At 37.7% G+C, this 17180-nt stretch overlaps 1 protein-coding gene across 2 annotated transcripts in view; it reads left to right on the plus strand.

Moving 5' to 3' along the window:
- LOC132396276 (KAT8 regulatory NSL complex subunit 1-like) overlaps positions 1–13912 on the plus strand; it is a 146625-nt gene extending 132713 nt beyond the window's left edge. For both annotated transcript variants that reach the window (XM_059973802.1, XM_059973808.1), the window contains 6 exons: positions 1566–1729; positions 3563–3681; positions 5177–5237; positions 5326–5438; positions 12266–12500; positions 12921–13912. In XM_059973802.1, coding sequence (XP_059829785.1) covers positions 1566–1729; positions 3563–3681; positions 5177–5237; positions 5326–5438; positions 12266–12500; positions 12921–13196 — 968 coding nt within the window. In that variant the 3' untranslated portion in view covers positions 13197–13912. The remainder of the gene's footprint in view (positions 1–1565; positions 1730–3562; positions 3682–5176; positions 5238–5325; positions 5439–12265; positions 12501–12920) is intronic.
- The last annotated feature ends 3268 nt before the right edge of the window (positions 13913–17180 follow it).

A 17180-nucleotide genomic window follows, 5' to 3' on the forward strand; every position in this document is an offset into this window, starting at 1 on the left:
TCACAAAAGGATGCAGAATCAGCCAGCTCTCTCACGGGTAAAACCTTCTCTACGATTGAGGCCATCTTCAAGAAGGCAGCATCCATCAGCAGGGACTCTCACCATGGGCATGCCCTCTTCTTTGTTCTACAGTCAGGGAGGAGTACAGGAGCCTGAAGATGCACACTCAGTGATTCCTCTGAAACATCAGATTTCTGGACAGTTCATCAACCCATGCACACTGCCTCACTTGTTTTTTTTGCATTACTTGTATATTTTGTAATATATATAGTTATTTTATGTCTTCGCACTGTACTGCTGCAAGATAACAAATTCCACGTCATAAAAGAACAATGATAATAAATCTGATTCATTATGGAACGTGAACATTAGTTAGACCTGAGGGGGAGGTGTAATCACCTCCTTGTTGAATTCCAGTGACCTGTGGAAAGTCTGTATATGGTTATCAGTGTACTGCAGGCCCATTTAAACCTGTTGCAGACACTGTTTTAAAAAGGCACAGGGAGGGAAATAGTGAAGAGAAAAGCTGTATCATTGATGAGTTTTCATATTCTTTAGGATCTTTGTGCTATTTTAGGCTACTTCTGAAGTTATAGTCACCATTTTGTAGGCACATGTGGCAGTTAGTTTACAAACAGGCTTGTTTATTTTTGTAAGCACTGCATATTGATTTGGACATTGGAGGCAGTTGCTACTGCTCTTCAGGTATAAAACAATTGATTTAAGTTTGCAATGAATTTCAAAATATGAATCAAATAATTCAAACAAGTGTTTCCAACACCACTTGTTTCTTAAAATCTCCTTATGGTACTAGGGGATTGATTGTTAGAGGTGGTGGGTTTGGAATGGTTATGAGAAGGGAAAGTTGGAACAGTTTAATTCAGAGAAGTGTGCCACTTGTCTTTCTGGATATTAGTTTCTGCATGTTTACGTATATTCCTTTCTGATTCTAAAACTCTGGCAATAACCCTCTCATTGACTTAGATTTTCATTTTCCTTGTTAATCTTATTTCATTGCCCTCTTTCATTGCTTCATCCTTGCAATCCATGCTCCCCTCTCTCATTCAGAGGATTGGGCTTTAATGGCTGAAGAAGGAGGAGTTAGGAGTTAAGAGAGCAAGGGAAAATTTAGGAGGAAATAAAAAGCTCTCATATTTACCAGTTCTCAATCCCAAGTGAGTGAAACAGCCTTGACATTGTGAGGTCAAATCCGACTGAGGCAAGAATTCAATAAGGAAGTCAATTATTTTTCAGTGGCATTTTGACTTTTCATTTGACTGTGGTCATTAGATTATCCAGAAAGGAAAGTAAATTCCACTGAAGAATCAATTTTATATCTTTCTACAATCCTTAGTTCTGAGTTTGAGCATTCATGCACGTGTACAAAGTTAATTACAGTATTGGCAAGGAAGAAAATGGCAATGGCAAATTTTTATTGCAGCTCCTTTTGATGCAAGTTAATATTGAGAGTTTTATAATCCCTTTCCCCTCATCTCCCAAGGTAATGAATGGAATAAATAGGATATTGAGCATTGTTAATCTCTTATTACTTTACTTCCATACAGCCTTCAGTAAGCGACACAAGCCGGCTTCGGGTTCATACCCTCCATTGCTGAATCCACAGACTCCAAAACCAAGTTCAGTGGTACACCAGTTGCCTTCATATACAGATACCCCATCACCTTCAGCTGTACACAACCAGCCTGCAACGTCCAGTACTTCTACGCCAGTAAGTTATATTAAAGGTTGATTTGCAATGATCACAGTTAAAAGGGAAAGATTGGATAAAATGAGATTCTTCTTGCACTTGATTTTAGGGTGATTTAATGGAATTGATATAGGTTTAGTAAGAGTAATTGAGGAACAACCATTTGACAGCAAGGTCATTGGCTGGATTTCAGATAATTGATAAAAGACCAGAGGGAAAATAAAGAAGACATGTTTTTGAAGTGGATAGTTCTTTCAAAAAGCCAGCACAGATACATAAGTTTAAAAGGTGTCCTTCGATGTTTTTCTTTTATCGTCTCAAATCCCTCCCATATTACCAGGTATTCGTGGACCCTTATTTCCTTGAAGTAATGAGGGGTTGGAAGCTTCTTGAAGCAGGAATAGAATTACATTACTATGCTGTTTTCTCAATTCCAAAATGCTGTTTTCTGCACATCTCTTGTTTATTTTAGATTAGCTTTTATTTTGATTGGTTTGTATTGTACTGTACTGCAATATTGTAGTTTATATGGTCCCAGGAAATGGTCTTGATTAGTTTCCATATGGAATAGTTGATGTCGGAACTGAGGCGCAATCACAATTAGACTGCTTTACGGTAAAATCATAAAATAGAAGTGTTTGCTGTTGATTCAACCTGAATGTGAATAGTTAATCCTGAAGAACTTTTTTTTAGCAAATACAGAATTGTAACTTGTGTGCTTTTTATTTCAGGGTGTCACTTGCCTCTATGTATAGATAAATATGATAGCCATTATGTAAATAATATAGTTTCCTCAAAGATTAAACTTCTGTTTGGAATCCATCTTAGCAAGGCTGATCTTCATTTGATCATCTGTTCATTTATGTTTTGAATGAATTCAGCAACTGAGCCTCCATAGCCCTCTGGGATAGAGAATTCCAAGGATTCACCATCCATTGAAATTTATCTATTGTAGTCTTAAATGGCTGGCCCCTTATTCTGAGAATGTGACCCTTGATTCTGTAATACCACATATTTGGGATTAGGATAGGCTCTAAATTTTCCTTTGTTGCTATTGAGTCTAAATGCTGGAACAATCTTCATAAACCATTGTAGGAGTATGTGTGTGTATACCCCTTTCCCCCCCCACAATGATTTATGAAGATTGTCCCTAAGGCAGTCCTACATTGAGTTCAATGCTGAATGGAAATTTCTGTGATGCTGCTGGTATCAAACTATCATTAGTCACTGCCGTTGCTTTGGGTTCATCAGATTATTGGAGGGGGGAGCTTGCTACATGATCAACAGCTTGTTGCCCATATCATACTAAGCAGGCTTGCCTAAATAGACAGCTAGGACACAATATCCATGGACAATTCTGACCCATGGAGGCCTAGGATACATACCTGAGCACACACAATAACTTTTAATGGAAGCCATAAATATTCAAAAGAAGTACCCTGATATATTTTTTTACCATTGTCCTCAATGCATTGATATTGACTGCTTCCAATCAATGTAGTGTGTTTGTGGTTTTATTTTGTTTGAACTTCCAGAGCTCCATCTGGTGGACAAATTTGACCAAAAAAAAAACAACATGAGTGAATCTGCAGATGCTGGAGATAAATAAAAACACAAAATGCTGGCAGAACTCAGCGGGCCAGATAGCATCTATGGGAGGAGGTAGTGACGACGTTTCGGGCCGAAACTCCTGATGAAGGATTTCGGGCCGAAACGTCGTCTCTACCTCCTCCCATAGATGCTGTCTATTTGACCAAAAAAAAGCATATTTATTTATAACCACTGTTGAAATCTTTTACTTGCAAAGAAACTGAAAGTTAATGTCTTTACTTTGTATTCTTGCTTTTCTTATAGTATGCACGACGGAGAAGAGGTGAAAGCTCGTTTGACATAAACAACATTGTTATTCCCATGTCAATGGCTGCAGCGGCTCGGGTGGAAAAACTTCAGTATAAGGAGATCCTAACACCAAGGTAACAAAACAATCTAGGGATATTGATAAAGTGGAAAAATAAACGTATGGAAAAACACTTTTCCCATTCTTCCTGGAGCCAAGAAAGAGTTCCTCTTGTTGTCACTTTCCACCCTTCCAGTTATGTATTTGTAATCTTTTACGATTTTCAGTAACTCTAGTGCAATGCTTCTACCTGGTATTTATGCCTGTCAGTATTCAGAAGGGACCATTTCCTCCAAGTGCACTCTTTCATCTTCATCAGCTTTCTGTGCAACCCCAGTAACGCGTGACCCTGAAATTGTACTCTTCCACAATCCAGGATTTCAAAAGATTTTCCACAAAAAGCAGTGATTACCTGGCTTTTGACAGTGAATTTGTTGATCATGATGTAATTGTGACTAAATGAATCTAAATGAATGTTGGGTGTCAGCAAATCCATTGTCTCTCATGTTCTTTTGGAATTCCACTCTAACCCTGTCCCTTGCATCTTTGGTAATTTTTAAGAATTTCAAGCATTATTTTTTCTGTTATTGATTTCTGTTTTGTTACTTCATGTGATTTTGTTGCCTCTCACTTTGCATCATCTCCTGTCATTTATTGCTACTGCCTTTTACGCTTTCATAAATTTCCCTTTTGTAGACCTTCCATTTATTTCTCCGCTCTTCCTTTGTATCTTAAGGTTCTCAAATCTCAAGATTGTATAATTAATATATTCTTTGATAATGTACTGAAGACTTATTTCTAATTTTGCCTAGTTCTGATGGAAGGTTATCAACCTGAAATGTTAGTGGGGCTTTTGTTCCTACAGTTGTCGCCAGACTGACTGTGTCTTTACAGTATTTTCTATTTTTATTTCAAATCATTGAAGACAATTATATGAGGAATGTTGAATGAGGCTCCTCTTACACTTCCCCAATTTTTATAAATACTCACTTGAGCAGACAGTGCATTCTCTCAATAGATTCTAATTTTAACATCCCTTTGGAAAGACAGTGCCTCAAACGAAGCTGAGGTGTCTTCATAGCAATAATGCTGAAGCCTGGATTTGACATGTCCGATAGCATCATTTACTGGTGCCAAGTGCTGTTTTTTTTTAAGATGAGCTTCATGATATTATTGTTCTTTCTGTTCCATGTACAACTGTCAGAACATTGCTCTCGGACTTCTTTCTGAATTAAGCAGTTAGTGATAGGATATCATTCTGCTGATTTGGCAATTTTCTGAAGCTTCTCCTTCCAAGTACCTTCTCTTTATATTGGAGTTCAGTGAAGTCCAACTGTTTCAATAGGAATTAGATAACTTTTTATGAGGATCATGATTATTTTCTGTTCTGCAACATTCCATGTGTTTGACTCAGTGCAATTTCTTATGCTTTCTTTAATAAGTTTCTGCCCTTTGCTTATTCCAGGAAAGGTAAGAAATTGCACAGAGGGCAAGTACTTTGTACAAAATCATTGGATTTGTAAGGTATTGTTTTAAATGACTACATTGTGATCATTTCCTGTTTTGGGCAGTTGGCGAATTGCAGATATCGAACAGTCTAAGCAGCAAAGTTGCATATTGGAGGATGACCAGGTATTTGAAGTTACCTTAAGTCCTTGTATTTCTGATTTTATTTTACTGTAAACTTTTTTATTTGAACTCTTCTGTTCTCCATATACAGTATGAGGAGATGTCTGATGAGGCCTTTCTTAGTCGTCATTCCAAATGCGAAGAAATGGAACGTTCTAGATGGTGCCTGTGGTCATCATCCAGCTCTGTGAGGCGAGGAAGCAGGTAACCTTGATGTGTGAAGTCACATTAGTTCTTATTTAGAAGTCATATTAAATTTGGGTTGAATGATAAATGCTTAAGAAGAAGTGAGAAAATTTTAGTAAATTGCTCCTTGTTAAATCTGCCCATCATTTTCCCACTCTCTCAACTATCTAACTGCTTCTTTATTAAAATTCCCATAGTTTCTGCCTCCATGCACAATCCATGTTACTACCTTCACCTTTTGTAAAGTAGACAAATCTAAACTGCCTGTATACCATCAAACTATATGGTTTGAATTTTTTTTTTAAATAGGTACAGAACCTAAATTTTTGGCTTGTATAGAATATTTGGTTTATTTAATGTCTTGAATTTCAATGATTCTAAATGATCATCATGATTCACCAGGCCACCACCTTTATTCAAGTTCCTCTGTAATTAGTTTTTTTAGTTTCTCTTTTAATTTAGTGATTCAGAATCCTGATTTATTTTTTGTTTTTTACATATGCCAGTCTCCAAATCACATAGTATCTTATAACTGTTGATAAGTTATGTTTTGGCAATTTCCTTCCATTATTATTAAACCTTATAACTGTTGAGCTTCAATGCCATTTAATCAATCTAACAGAAGAACACACAAATAAAATAGAAGTACGAGTAGGTCATTAAGCCTCCCAAGCCACTCAGTATGATTGTGGATAATACAGCATTTTGACATTGTGTACCAGGATCATTTTGATGGTATCTCCCTGTTCACCCCACGTCTATACATGGGTTCTTTTCTGGTTTAACTGGAATTTGGGCACAACTGAGCCACTGAATGAATAGTGTATATTAGTCTTCAAGTGGAAGAGGCAATATAATATGTATTTGTGATTCTGACAGAATGAACATTGACCAGTGGTTTGGGGGAGGGGGAGTAATATAAAGTTTGAAGTAAAATTTATTATTGAAGTACTTGGTTCCTTTCCATGCCTTGTGGCTCATTGGGTGGCAACCTTGCTGATTCGTTAGCATTTTGTTTGTCTTTTTACGAGGCTGAGTTGCTAGTTTGATGTTCACCGCAGCATGGATGGTAAGTGTGCAAAGAGCTGGCCCAATTCAAACCCAGGACCACTCATCTCAGTGCGGTACGGATTACAACACTGGCCAGCATATTGAAGTTACATATATGTCACCTAGTATTACTCTGAGATTCATAAATCTATGAATGAATATCTATGTGAAAGTGGATAAGTTGTCTGATCCAAATAGGATGCACACAAAGTTTCTGGGGGAAGTGAAGGAAAGGAATAGACTATAATTATCTGAATATCCATAAATTTCACATCTGCTAAGAGCAAACTGTAATTGCTATACCCTTGATCAAAAAACAAGTCATTATAGACCAACAATCCTGGTGATGGGGAAATTTCTAGGTCTTTTTTTTAAATCTACATTGGGAAGTCATTTAGCCCATTCAGATGAATGCCAGGTCCCAACAGTGTAATTCCATCAGTATTTCCTCTTCCTTATGGCCCACAACTTATTTGCTCTCAATTCCCCTGAATGGTTTGCAACCAGCTGGTAATTTACTTGCCAGTTCACCTGGAGTTGGAGGCAGCAGTGCTCACTTCATCACCATCTCTTAACTAGGGAGGGAAAAAAGCAGTCACTTAGGTAAGTTTGGAGTGATTGATGAAAAACAACATGGATTTTCATTTTCAAAGGCAACTTAAATATGCCTGGCTACAGTTTATTTTTTAATGAAATAACAGAGGGATTAATGAGGGAAATGCATTGAGTCTTTGCTTGGGGTGTATTACAGACTATCCAAGAATCAAAAGGAGAAAGAAAAGCATATTGAAGCAAATATCAGAGACATGCAATAAAAATAGCATTATTATCCTGAGGGAATTTTAGCTTTCCATATGGAGATTGTTGTAACGTTAAAGGCTTAGAGGGGGTGGAATTGTTAAGGTGTATCCAGAAAAGCTTATGACACAGTAGATCTGCTATAATGCATGTTTCATGCAAATTGGATGTAATGCAATTAATGAATTAGAACACAATTTTTGAATTATGCTAGCCTATTTGGTTGTAATGCCATTTTGATGGGAAATCAGAAAACTAAAGAGCTACTTTGGAAATTGACCAGCAAGGGAAAAAAGCTGATTTGAATTGTATTCTGTGAGTGAGGGAGGTCCTTTTATATGTAATCTCAGACTTGTCTCTTAAGAGCAAAGACTGTTAGTTTCATAAGTGAAAATTGACAAGCAGTCACTTCTGTTGATACTTGTGTAAGAATACATTTTTGAACAATTAACACACAAGCTTTAGTATTCTTAATTTGCAATAACAGAATAAACTATGACTATTAAAAGTATATTTTTAAAAAATGCTGCAGGACCCAGACCCCGATTTTCCAATTGACATACTTTTATAATATGATCTGTAATGTAAGGTTTCTTACAAATGCAATTGTTACAGAAGAATTACATGCATGTAGATTAACCAGTGAAGGGAAAAAGCATTACTGATCTTTTGGGAAATGTAGTTGGTCAAGCATTGGGAATGTCAGTTGGGGGATCATTTTGGAGGTAGTGGTCATAATTAGAATCAGGTTTATTATCACCGGCATGAGAAGTGAAATTTGTTAACCTAGCAGCAGCAGTTCAATGTAATACATAATCTAGCAGAGAGAGAAAAAAATAATAAAATAAAACATAATAATAAATAAACAAGTAAATCAATTACATGTAGTGAATAGATTTTTTAAAATGTGCAAAGCAGAAATACTGTATTTTTTTTAAAAAGTGAGGTAGTGTCCAAAGCTTCAATATCCATTTAGGAATCAGATGGCAGAGGGGAAGAAGCTGTTCCTGAATTGCTGAGTGTGTGCCTTCAAGCTTCTGTGTCTCCTACCTGATGGTAACAATGAGAAAAGAGCATTCCCTGGGTGCTGGACGTCCTTAGTAATGGATACTGCCTTTCTGAGACACTGCTCCCTAAAGATATCCTGGGTACTTTGTAGGCTAGTGCCCAAGATGGTGCTGACTAGATTTACAACCTTCTGCAGCTTTCGGTCCTGTGCAGTAGCCCCTCCATACCAAACAAAGATGCAGCCTGTCAGAATGCTCTCCACGGTACAACTATAGAAGTTTTTGAGTGTAATTGTTGACATGTCAAATCTCTTCAAACTCCTAATAAAGTACAGCTGCTCCTTATATTGTAAAGTGAATGTAGAAAGCGATGGTCTGGGCCAGTAATAAAGACCCCCCCCCACCCCCCACCCCCGAATTTAAGAACAACTTCAGTAGCATAATGAGGGCCTGACCTAGCCTCGGGTGTGTTTGAACCATCTACTTGCAAGTAAGTCCACGTCTGCTCAGCGGACTTTGTACTTTATGGACACCACTCAACCAAGAAACAGCAAGAATTCAAGGCTAACCTGTTCCTGAACATGTAAAAGCTAAGAACAATTATAGTGAATCTTGGATGCTGAATGATGTTGAAAGTTGGTTTAAAAGAAACAAATGATTGGTATTGGAAGGTAGTGGTAGGTGAGTGTGTAGCATCAAGAGTATTAAAAAGTGTAGGGAAATGCATAAAAAAGAAATTGGTAAGGCTAAAAAGGGTCTTAGGAATTCTCTAGCTGATGGGATTAAGGTAAATCTGAAGGAATTCTAATTGTACATTAAAAGCAAAGGAATAACGATGGGGGAAGAAGTAGGGCTCAGTAGAGACAGTGGACAGTCTGTGCATTGAGCCAGAAAATGTAGGTTAAGTCCTCAGTGGATTAATCTCATTAGTATTGTTGTCATTGGAGAATTTGACGAAGGGGCGAGGTACAGATCTTGATAAATAGAAGTGGTGCACTATGCCTTGGTAAGCTTACATGTGGATAAATCCCCCTAGACCAGATGGGATGCATCTCAGGCTTCTGTGGGAGGTAGGGGAAGAGACTGCTTGGACTCTGGTTGATACTTTCAATCAATTCTCCTTGCAATAAATAATTATATTCTGTTAACTTTAATTACTTACTTACATTGTGGCCTCTAACAAATTATGATCAAAGATGTCCAGATCCCACTGCTGCTAGAGCTCTGCCATCTCTTAACATTTAGATATATTTCTTTATTAGTTTATAGACTGATTGAATAACCAATCTGCAAACAATTTATAACAGAATTGGGGTCTCTACAATTAGTCTTGCAGTGATTCTTGATCACATTTTGGTGACTACTGGGAAGAGAATGCATGCAGAGGCCATGCTTCATATTAGACAATTGATTGAACCCTCACTCTTCCAGTTTACCTATAAATCAAAGTTCAAAGTAAAGTTATTATCAAAGTACATGCATGTCTCTATTTACCACCGTGAGATTCATTTTCTTGCAGGCTTTCACAATAGAATAAATGGAAAACTGTACGCAACAAAGATGGACAAATTGCCAATGTGCAAAAGACAAACTGCAAACTCAAAAAAAAAACCCCAAAATAGTCTAAATAATTAAGCAATAAATAATCAAAAAAAAAGTTTGTAGAATCCTTGAAAAAAAGAATCCATAGGTTGTGGTACCAGTTCATTTTTAGGGTGAGTGATGTTATCTTCTCTGGTTCAAGATCATGATGGTTGAGGGGTAATAAATGTTCCTGAACCTGCTGTTGTGGGCCTGAGACTCATGTATTTCCTTCTTGATGACAGGGGTGAGAAAAGAGCATGTATGCTGGGGGCCCTTGATGATGAATACTGTTTCCAGGATACTGAGATATGGTTGGAGGCCAAGGATATGGATGAGGTCCTAAATGAGCACTTTGCATTAGTATTTACCTAGGAAATGGACATGGAATATAGGAAGATAAGTAAGGAGCGTGCATTTTGAGATAAGGAGATACTGTAGTTTTAGGTCTCCTAAAAAGAATAAGGTGGATAAATTCTCTTAGTCTGATGGGATATATACCAGGTTATTGAGAAAAGCAAGAGATCCTGTTAAGCCACAGGCAAGGTCCTGGAGGACTGGCAAGTAGCTGATTAGTTCCTTTATTGAACAATGGAAACTGAGATAATCCTGGAGACTGGTGAGAATCGAGTCAGTGGTAGGGAAGTTACTTTTTTTTTATTTTATTAGTTTTTTTAATACATTTTACAGATTAAAAAACCCAAATCACAATGTGGAACATTAATACAGTGCAAAATTAAGCATACAATGACAATATGATACAGAGAAAGAGAATTTTTAAAAAAAGCACCTAAATTGAAGAGAAGTAAACTTAGTGTCCTCCCGAGCCCCACAACACAAAAAAAAACTCCAGACCAACCACAACACAATATAGAGAATATAAATCAGGACAATCAAACTCCCAGACTGTGAATACACTTAGCAACAGAGGATAGTAATTCCTACTACCAGAAAAAAAAGGAGCTGAAAGCAAAGGACCAAAAAGAAAAAAAAAACCCCTAATCAAGAGGAAGGTTATGAAAGTACTCGATAAAAGGTCCCCAGACCTTATGGAACTTTAGGTCCGAATTAAGAACTGAATAATGAATTTTTTCGAGGTCCAAGCAGCATAATGTTGTTAAGCCATTGAGCATGAGTGAGCGGGGCAACATCTCTCCATCTGAGGAGGATCAAGCGTCTAGCCAGGAGAGAGGCAAAGGATAATATTCGGCATTTGGTCGGACTCAGACGTAAATCTGTCTCGCCCCAGAAACCGAACAAAGCAATTAAGGGGTTTGGTTGGTAGGGAAGTTACTTGAGAGGATTCTTTGAGATGTACTTTATGAGCAATTGTAAAACCATAGTGTAATTAGGGCAACCAGCAGGGCTTTGTGTGAGGCAAGTTATGTCTTATAACTTGATAATCTTTTTCAGGAGGTGAAGAAGGCACAGATGATGTTTAAATAGATTTTAGTATGATATTTGACAAGGAATCTCATCCAGATAGTTAAGATTCTTGGGATCCATGATGAACTGGCTGTTTGAATTCAGAATTGTCATGGCCATAGAAGAGAGATAGTGGTCAGTAGCACTTACTCTGGCCAGAGGTCTTGACTAGTGGTTCTCAACAGAGATACATACTTCTACCATTTATGATTATACCTAAATGACCTGGATGAAAATCCAGTTAGTTAGTTAGTTAGTTAGCTAGTTAGTAAGTTTGGAAATTATATTAACATTGATGTTATGGTGTAGAAGACTGCTGAAGGATACAACAGGATATAAAACAGATGCAGGTGGAGAAATGGCAGATGGAACATAATCCTGCCAAATGTGAAGAGTTGCACTTCGGGAGATCAAACGTAAAGGGACAATATATTATTAATGACAAGACTCTTAACTATACTTGGGGTGTTTTCGATAGAGTGACTAGGAGGAAATCTGATTGAGAGGCCTAGAGAGGCAGTATCTTTTTTCCTGGTTGAAGTGATTAATGCCAGAGGGCATCATTGAAGAAGAGAGGGGTTAAATTCAAAAGAGATGTGTAGGGCAAGCTTTTTTGTTACACAAAGTTGGTGGTTGTCTGGTATGCACTGCTAAGGGTGGTGGTAGAGGCATCAAACAGGTTCTTAGGCACATGAATGTGCGGAAAATGAAGGTTATGCACATTATGTAGACAAAAGGAATTAAGTTAGACACTTGATTTCTAATTTATTTTGGCATAACATTGTAGACCAAAGAGCCAGATCCTGTACTGAACTGTTCTATGTTCTAGGAGTGAGAAGGTGGCAAACAGCTACTGCTCATATTCATGGAATAAGTGGAGACAATGTGAATATGTATAGTGGTGAAGGGTTTGAGTGTGATCACCAAAGAATGATCAGTATCCTAAAGTCAGCAGATATGTCTTTTTATTCTTCTGTTTTCCAGATCTTCAAATAAAGCTGATGGAAGATCCACCCCACAACCGCAGCAGACAAACACGCAGCCTGCATCGCCTGACAGTGGATATCACCTCCTAAATGAGGCCTCATTTACTGGCCCTGTCAGTCCTGAAGCTTGCTCATCAGTCAGTTCCTTTTCCTCAAAAGATCGTACAAGAGTCTTGTCCTTCAGTGAGGATACACGATCATCAACACCTGAGGTCACAGATGAAGAAGTACAGGTATGTTTGAATAAATTTGCAGTCTATCATAACTTCATGTTAGTAGTTATGAGGGAATCTACCCAGTTCTATGTTGCCCAAAATATCAATGATTGGCCTTTATAACTAATTGTGATTTCATATTTTAATATATTTCTGGTAAATGAAAAGTTGTGGGCAATTGGTATCAAATACTTAGTGTACCTGTATGCTTGAATCTTTTTGTGGAATCTAAATTTTCAGCTATTTTCTTCTCCCAGCCCACAAAACTATTAGATTTATTCAACTAATTTTAATTAATTTGCTCTGTAGGATTTGAACTCATTAGCTGTGATGGTTTGTATTAGTAAATCCCCTATGTTGTCTCTTTTATATTGGAGTAAACTAAGATGGTATGGCACATTTTTGTTTCAACATTGCATTTATTTTAAATTCTTGTAGATGGTGCAACCATGGGAGCCAAGAATATTTCCCTTATCAGCTGAGGACTTGGAGGCACTGAAAGGACATTGCAATTCCCAGAGAGAAAACCGCTGTGAACGATCAAGAGACCTGCACTGGTTGTCAACTAACAAGTCGGGTGTGAGGACTGAAGCTGCTGAATGTGTCTCTTCATTGACAGTGACTCCGAGTGCTCCCCCATTTTTACAAGATGACGATAGTTCTGACTTGAAATTGACTCTGGCAATAGAAAATGATCAAAGTATTGCTAGGTGAAGATGATGCACCAATAAATTAGCAACTAGGTGTATGTAGCTGACAGATCTTGTATATACATGCTGTATCTATATATAAATATATATATATATATAATACATCTGTACACAGATGCGCGCGTGCACACATGCACACACATATAGTGTATATACATATACGTATATGATATATAGTGTATATATAAAATATATATAGTATATATGCATATGTGATATATGGTATATATACACATATATATAGAGAGAGAAACAACTGTTATTTTGTTTTTACTGTTTGATATTCAAACATCTATTTTTGAGAGAATGCATATATAACTTCTTTTCAGTGGGCTTTTTTTCCATTTCTTTTCAAATTGATGTACTGTAAATTGTACCATGGAGGGTTGGGGGTGGGATATGACCATGGGAAATGGTCACAAATGTAAAGAATACAAGGTCCTGTATGTTAGAGTGATGTCAGTCTGTGCCAATTAATCAGGAAGAGAGTTTTAGAGATTGAAAACAAAGTTATTTAAAACAAAAAAAAATGGGAGTGGGATGGGGACAGGATTCCTCCCTGGAAAGAGTAGAAATAGTTTCTCCTGTTGCAGTAAATCCTTGGGCTTGTCTTCATTAACACTGCTGAATTCTAGAATACTTGTGCTGTTGTATAGCATGCCCGAGGAGTGGTTGACTGACTGTATTTGCCCTATATTAAATTACTACAGTTCTTGTTTACCATTTGTGTTTCTGCTGTAACTCTATAAGTCATGGCCTTTCATACAAGGCTGCTCAGTAGTTTGCTTTATTGATTTTTTATATATGAGCAAGTAATATTAAAGAAAATCAAGACATTTACTTGACAAATAATAAATGGGCTTTCAAAATTGGCGTCGGGCTAAATTTGGAATAAAAATGAATTGAAAATGTGGAGGGAGAAGGAGATACAGTGACCCTAACTGGGTCTTCCTGTATCATTCTTCAGTAAAACAATGCATGTAGTCTATTTCAGTGTAAAGTGGTGCTATTAGATGAATTGGAATGGTTGAAAATTAAACAAATACCAGTTACAAAACAGAAAACTCACATGACTTAAATAAAATACCCCAAGTTTACTATCAAAGTGGAGATATTAGGGCCTTTGACCACAATCATACAGTTTTCATAAATATTTAATGGTGTCATAGGATTAGGATTTAAATGCACATTTCTTGTCATTAAAAAGTAATAAGGGAACAGAAGAACTGTCAGCCTATCACTGGTGGCAGGGAAACTATAATACAAAAATCTGCAACAAAATTGTCAATTCAGAAATATGGGTTAATAAATTGCGAGCAATAAGTTATTTTCTGTGCATCCTAGAACAAATTTATCATTAACACTTTTCCATTCTAAGGAAAGTTAAGCAACCTTGAACTAATTCTGTTGGACACACTGCAGATGCTCACTAATCTGTGGAGTAACTAAAAGCTGATGGACTAAGTACTGATTCATTGCAGTTAGCAAGCATGCAAAGGGTACTGGGAATCAAGGGATAATGGAAATGCTTTATTTCCCCTTTGCTCCCACCTATTGTCCCTCTGCCTCTTTTCTAACTCCACCTTTCCCCATTCTCCTCCCCTACGTGGCCTCATCTACTCACAATTCTTCACTCTTCCTGTGTACTAATCATCTACTAGCTCCTATTTCATCCTTCTAATATTTGTACTTGTTGTCTTCCTTCTCCACTCTGTCCTGTTGAAAGTTTGACAGGATTCACAACTCCTTTCCCACACAGGTGGTGCTTGACCTGAGTTCCTCCATCAGGTTGTTGGTTGCTTCAGTCTTTTGTACCTTAATCTGACGAAGTTTGGAAGTTGTTAATTTATGACAAGAAGAAGAGTCTTTAAAAACTGGCTTGTTATTGCAGAATTAAAAAATTTTCAGGGATAAAGACTATCTGCAGATCTAATCAGTGCTGTATTCTACAAAGTCACATAGAATGCCTCTAACGTAAGCACAAAAACAGAAAATCCTGGTAGCAAGCTATCAAGTAGCATCAAGTCATTGAGCACTACTGCACAGAACAAGCTCCTTGGCACTTCTAGTTTGTCTGTTACTCAGCCTAATCTCATCAACCCTGCACCTGGACCATAGCCCTTATGTCCATGTACTTATCCAAACTTCTCTTAAATGTTGAAATCAGACCCACTTCCAATGGCAGCTGTTTTCACACACGTCCTCTCAAGGGGTGATACAAGTTCACTTGGGTTGCCCTTGAATCTTACACCCTTAACCTATGACCTTTAATTATAGTTTCACACAAACTGTTGGAAAAGCTTGTTTGCATTAACCCTACCTATTCTCATAATTTTGTGTACCTCTCAAGTTTCTCTTCATTTTCTATGTTCCAGGGGATAAAATCCTAATCTATTCAAACTTGCCATAAAATATCGGAGCAAAATTAAGTCATCTCACCCCTAGTGTCTGCTGTATCATTTCATCATAGTGATCCATTTTCCTCATCGCCAATCTACTGTGGTCAACTCATAACCCTTCATGCCCTGACTAATAGGAATATATTAACCTCTGTCTTAAATATACCTAATGATCTGGCCTCCACAGTCATATGTGGCAATGGATTCCACAGATTCACCACTCCCTGGCTAAAATTCATCCTCAGCTATTTGAAATGGACATCCATTTATTCTAAGTTTCAGTCCTCTGCTCTTAATCCCCCAACATGGGAAAAATCCTCTGCACATCCACTCTATTAAGGCCTGTAAGCATTTAAGTTTGTATGAGATCCCACTTGCACTTCAGATTTTCTCCCTCTATTTTGAAAATAGTCTACACTTGTATTTCTTTTACTAAAATGCATGACTGTACACTTATCAACACTGTATTCCATCGGCAACTTCTTTGTCCATTCTTCTCACCCGATTTAAGGCCGTCTGCAGCCTTGCTTCTTCAACTCTACCTGTCCCTCCACCTATCTTAGTATTGTCTGCAAGCTTGGCTACAAAGCTATCAATTTTGCCATCCATACATAACGTAAAAAGGAGTGGCCCCAACACAGACTCCTGTGAAACACCACTAGTCACCTGCAGCCAACCAGGAAAGGCCCCTTTGCCTCCTGCCTATCAGCCATTGGTCAATCCATGCTGGTATCTTTCCTGCAATACCATGGGCTCTTAGCTCCATCCTGGCAACATCTTTGTAAATTTTCTATGTACTCTTTCATTCTTATTGATACCTTTCCTGTAGGTAGGTGTGCAGAACTGCACACAATAGTCCAGATTTGGTTTTACTGGCATCTGTATAATTTCAACATAGTGTTACAACTTCTGTACTCATACTTAGATTTATGAAGGCCTATTTGCCAAATGCCCTCTTTATTATACTATCTACCTGTGACATCACTATGGAACTATACTCCCAGATCCTTCTGTTATAGTACAGTCCTCAGTCCCTTACTATTCATTGTGTAAATCCTACCCTGGTTGTCCTCCCAAAGTGAAAAATCTCACACTTGTCTCCAATAAATTCCATCTGTCATTTTCAGCCCATTTTTCCAGCTGGTCAAGAAAATTTTGCAAGCTTTGATAGCTTTCCTTGCTATCCACTACACCCCCAATCTTATGCAAATTTGCTGACCTCATTATCATTTAGATCAGGGGTTCCCAACTTGGGGTCTGAAGACACCTTGCTTAATAGTATTGGTCCATGGCATAAGGAAGTTTGGGAACCCCTGATTTAGGTCATTGACCCTGCATCTATTCCGATGATGCACAGTCCTCCAATCAGAGAGCCAACCATCTACTATCTCTATAGCTTGTCCCACAAAACCAACTTCAAATCCAATTTACTACCTCATCCTGAATGCGAAGTGTCTGAAGCTTCCTGACCAGCCTCACACGTTGGACCTTGTCAAAGACCTTGCTAAAGTCCATGTAGACATCATCTATTGCTTTTCCTTCAACTTTCCTAGTAACATCTTCAAAAAACTCTTATAAGATTGGTTAGA

Source organism: Hypanus sabinus, chromosome 1 (assembly GCF_030144855.1).
Source record: "Hypanus sabinus isolate sHypSab1 chromosome 1, sHypSab1.hap1, whole genome shotgun sequence".
NCBI lineage: Eukaryota > Metazoa > Chordata > Chondrichthyes > Myliobatiformes > Dasyatidae > Hypanus > Hypanus sabinus.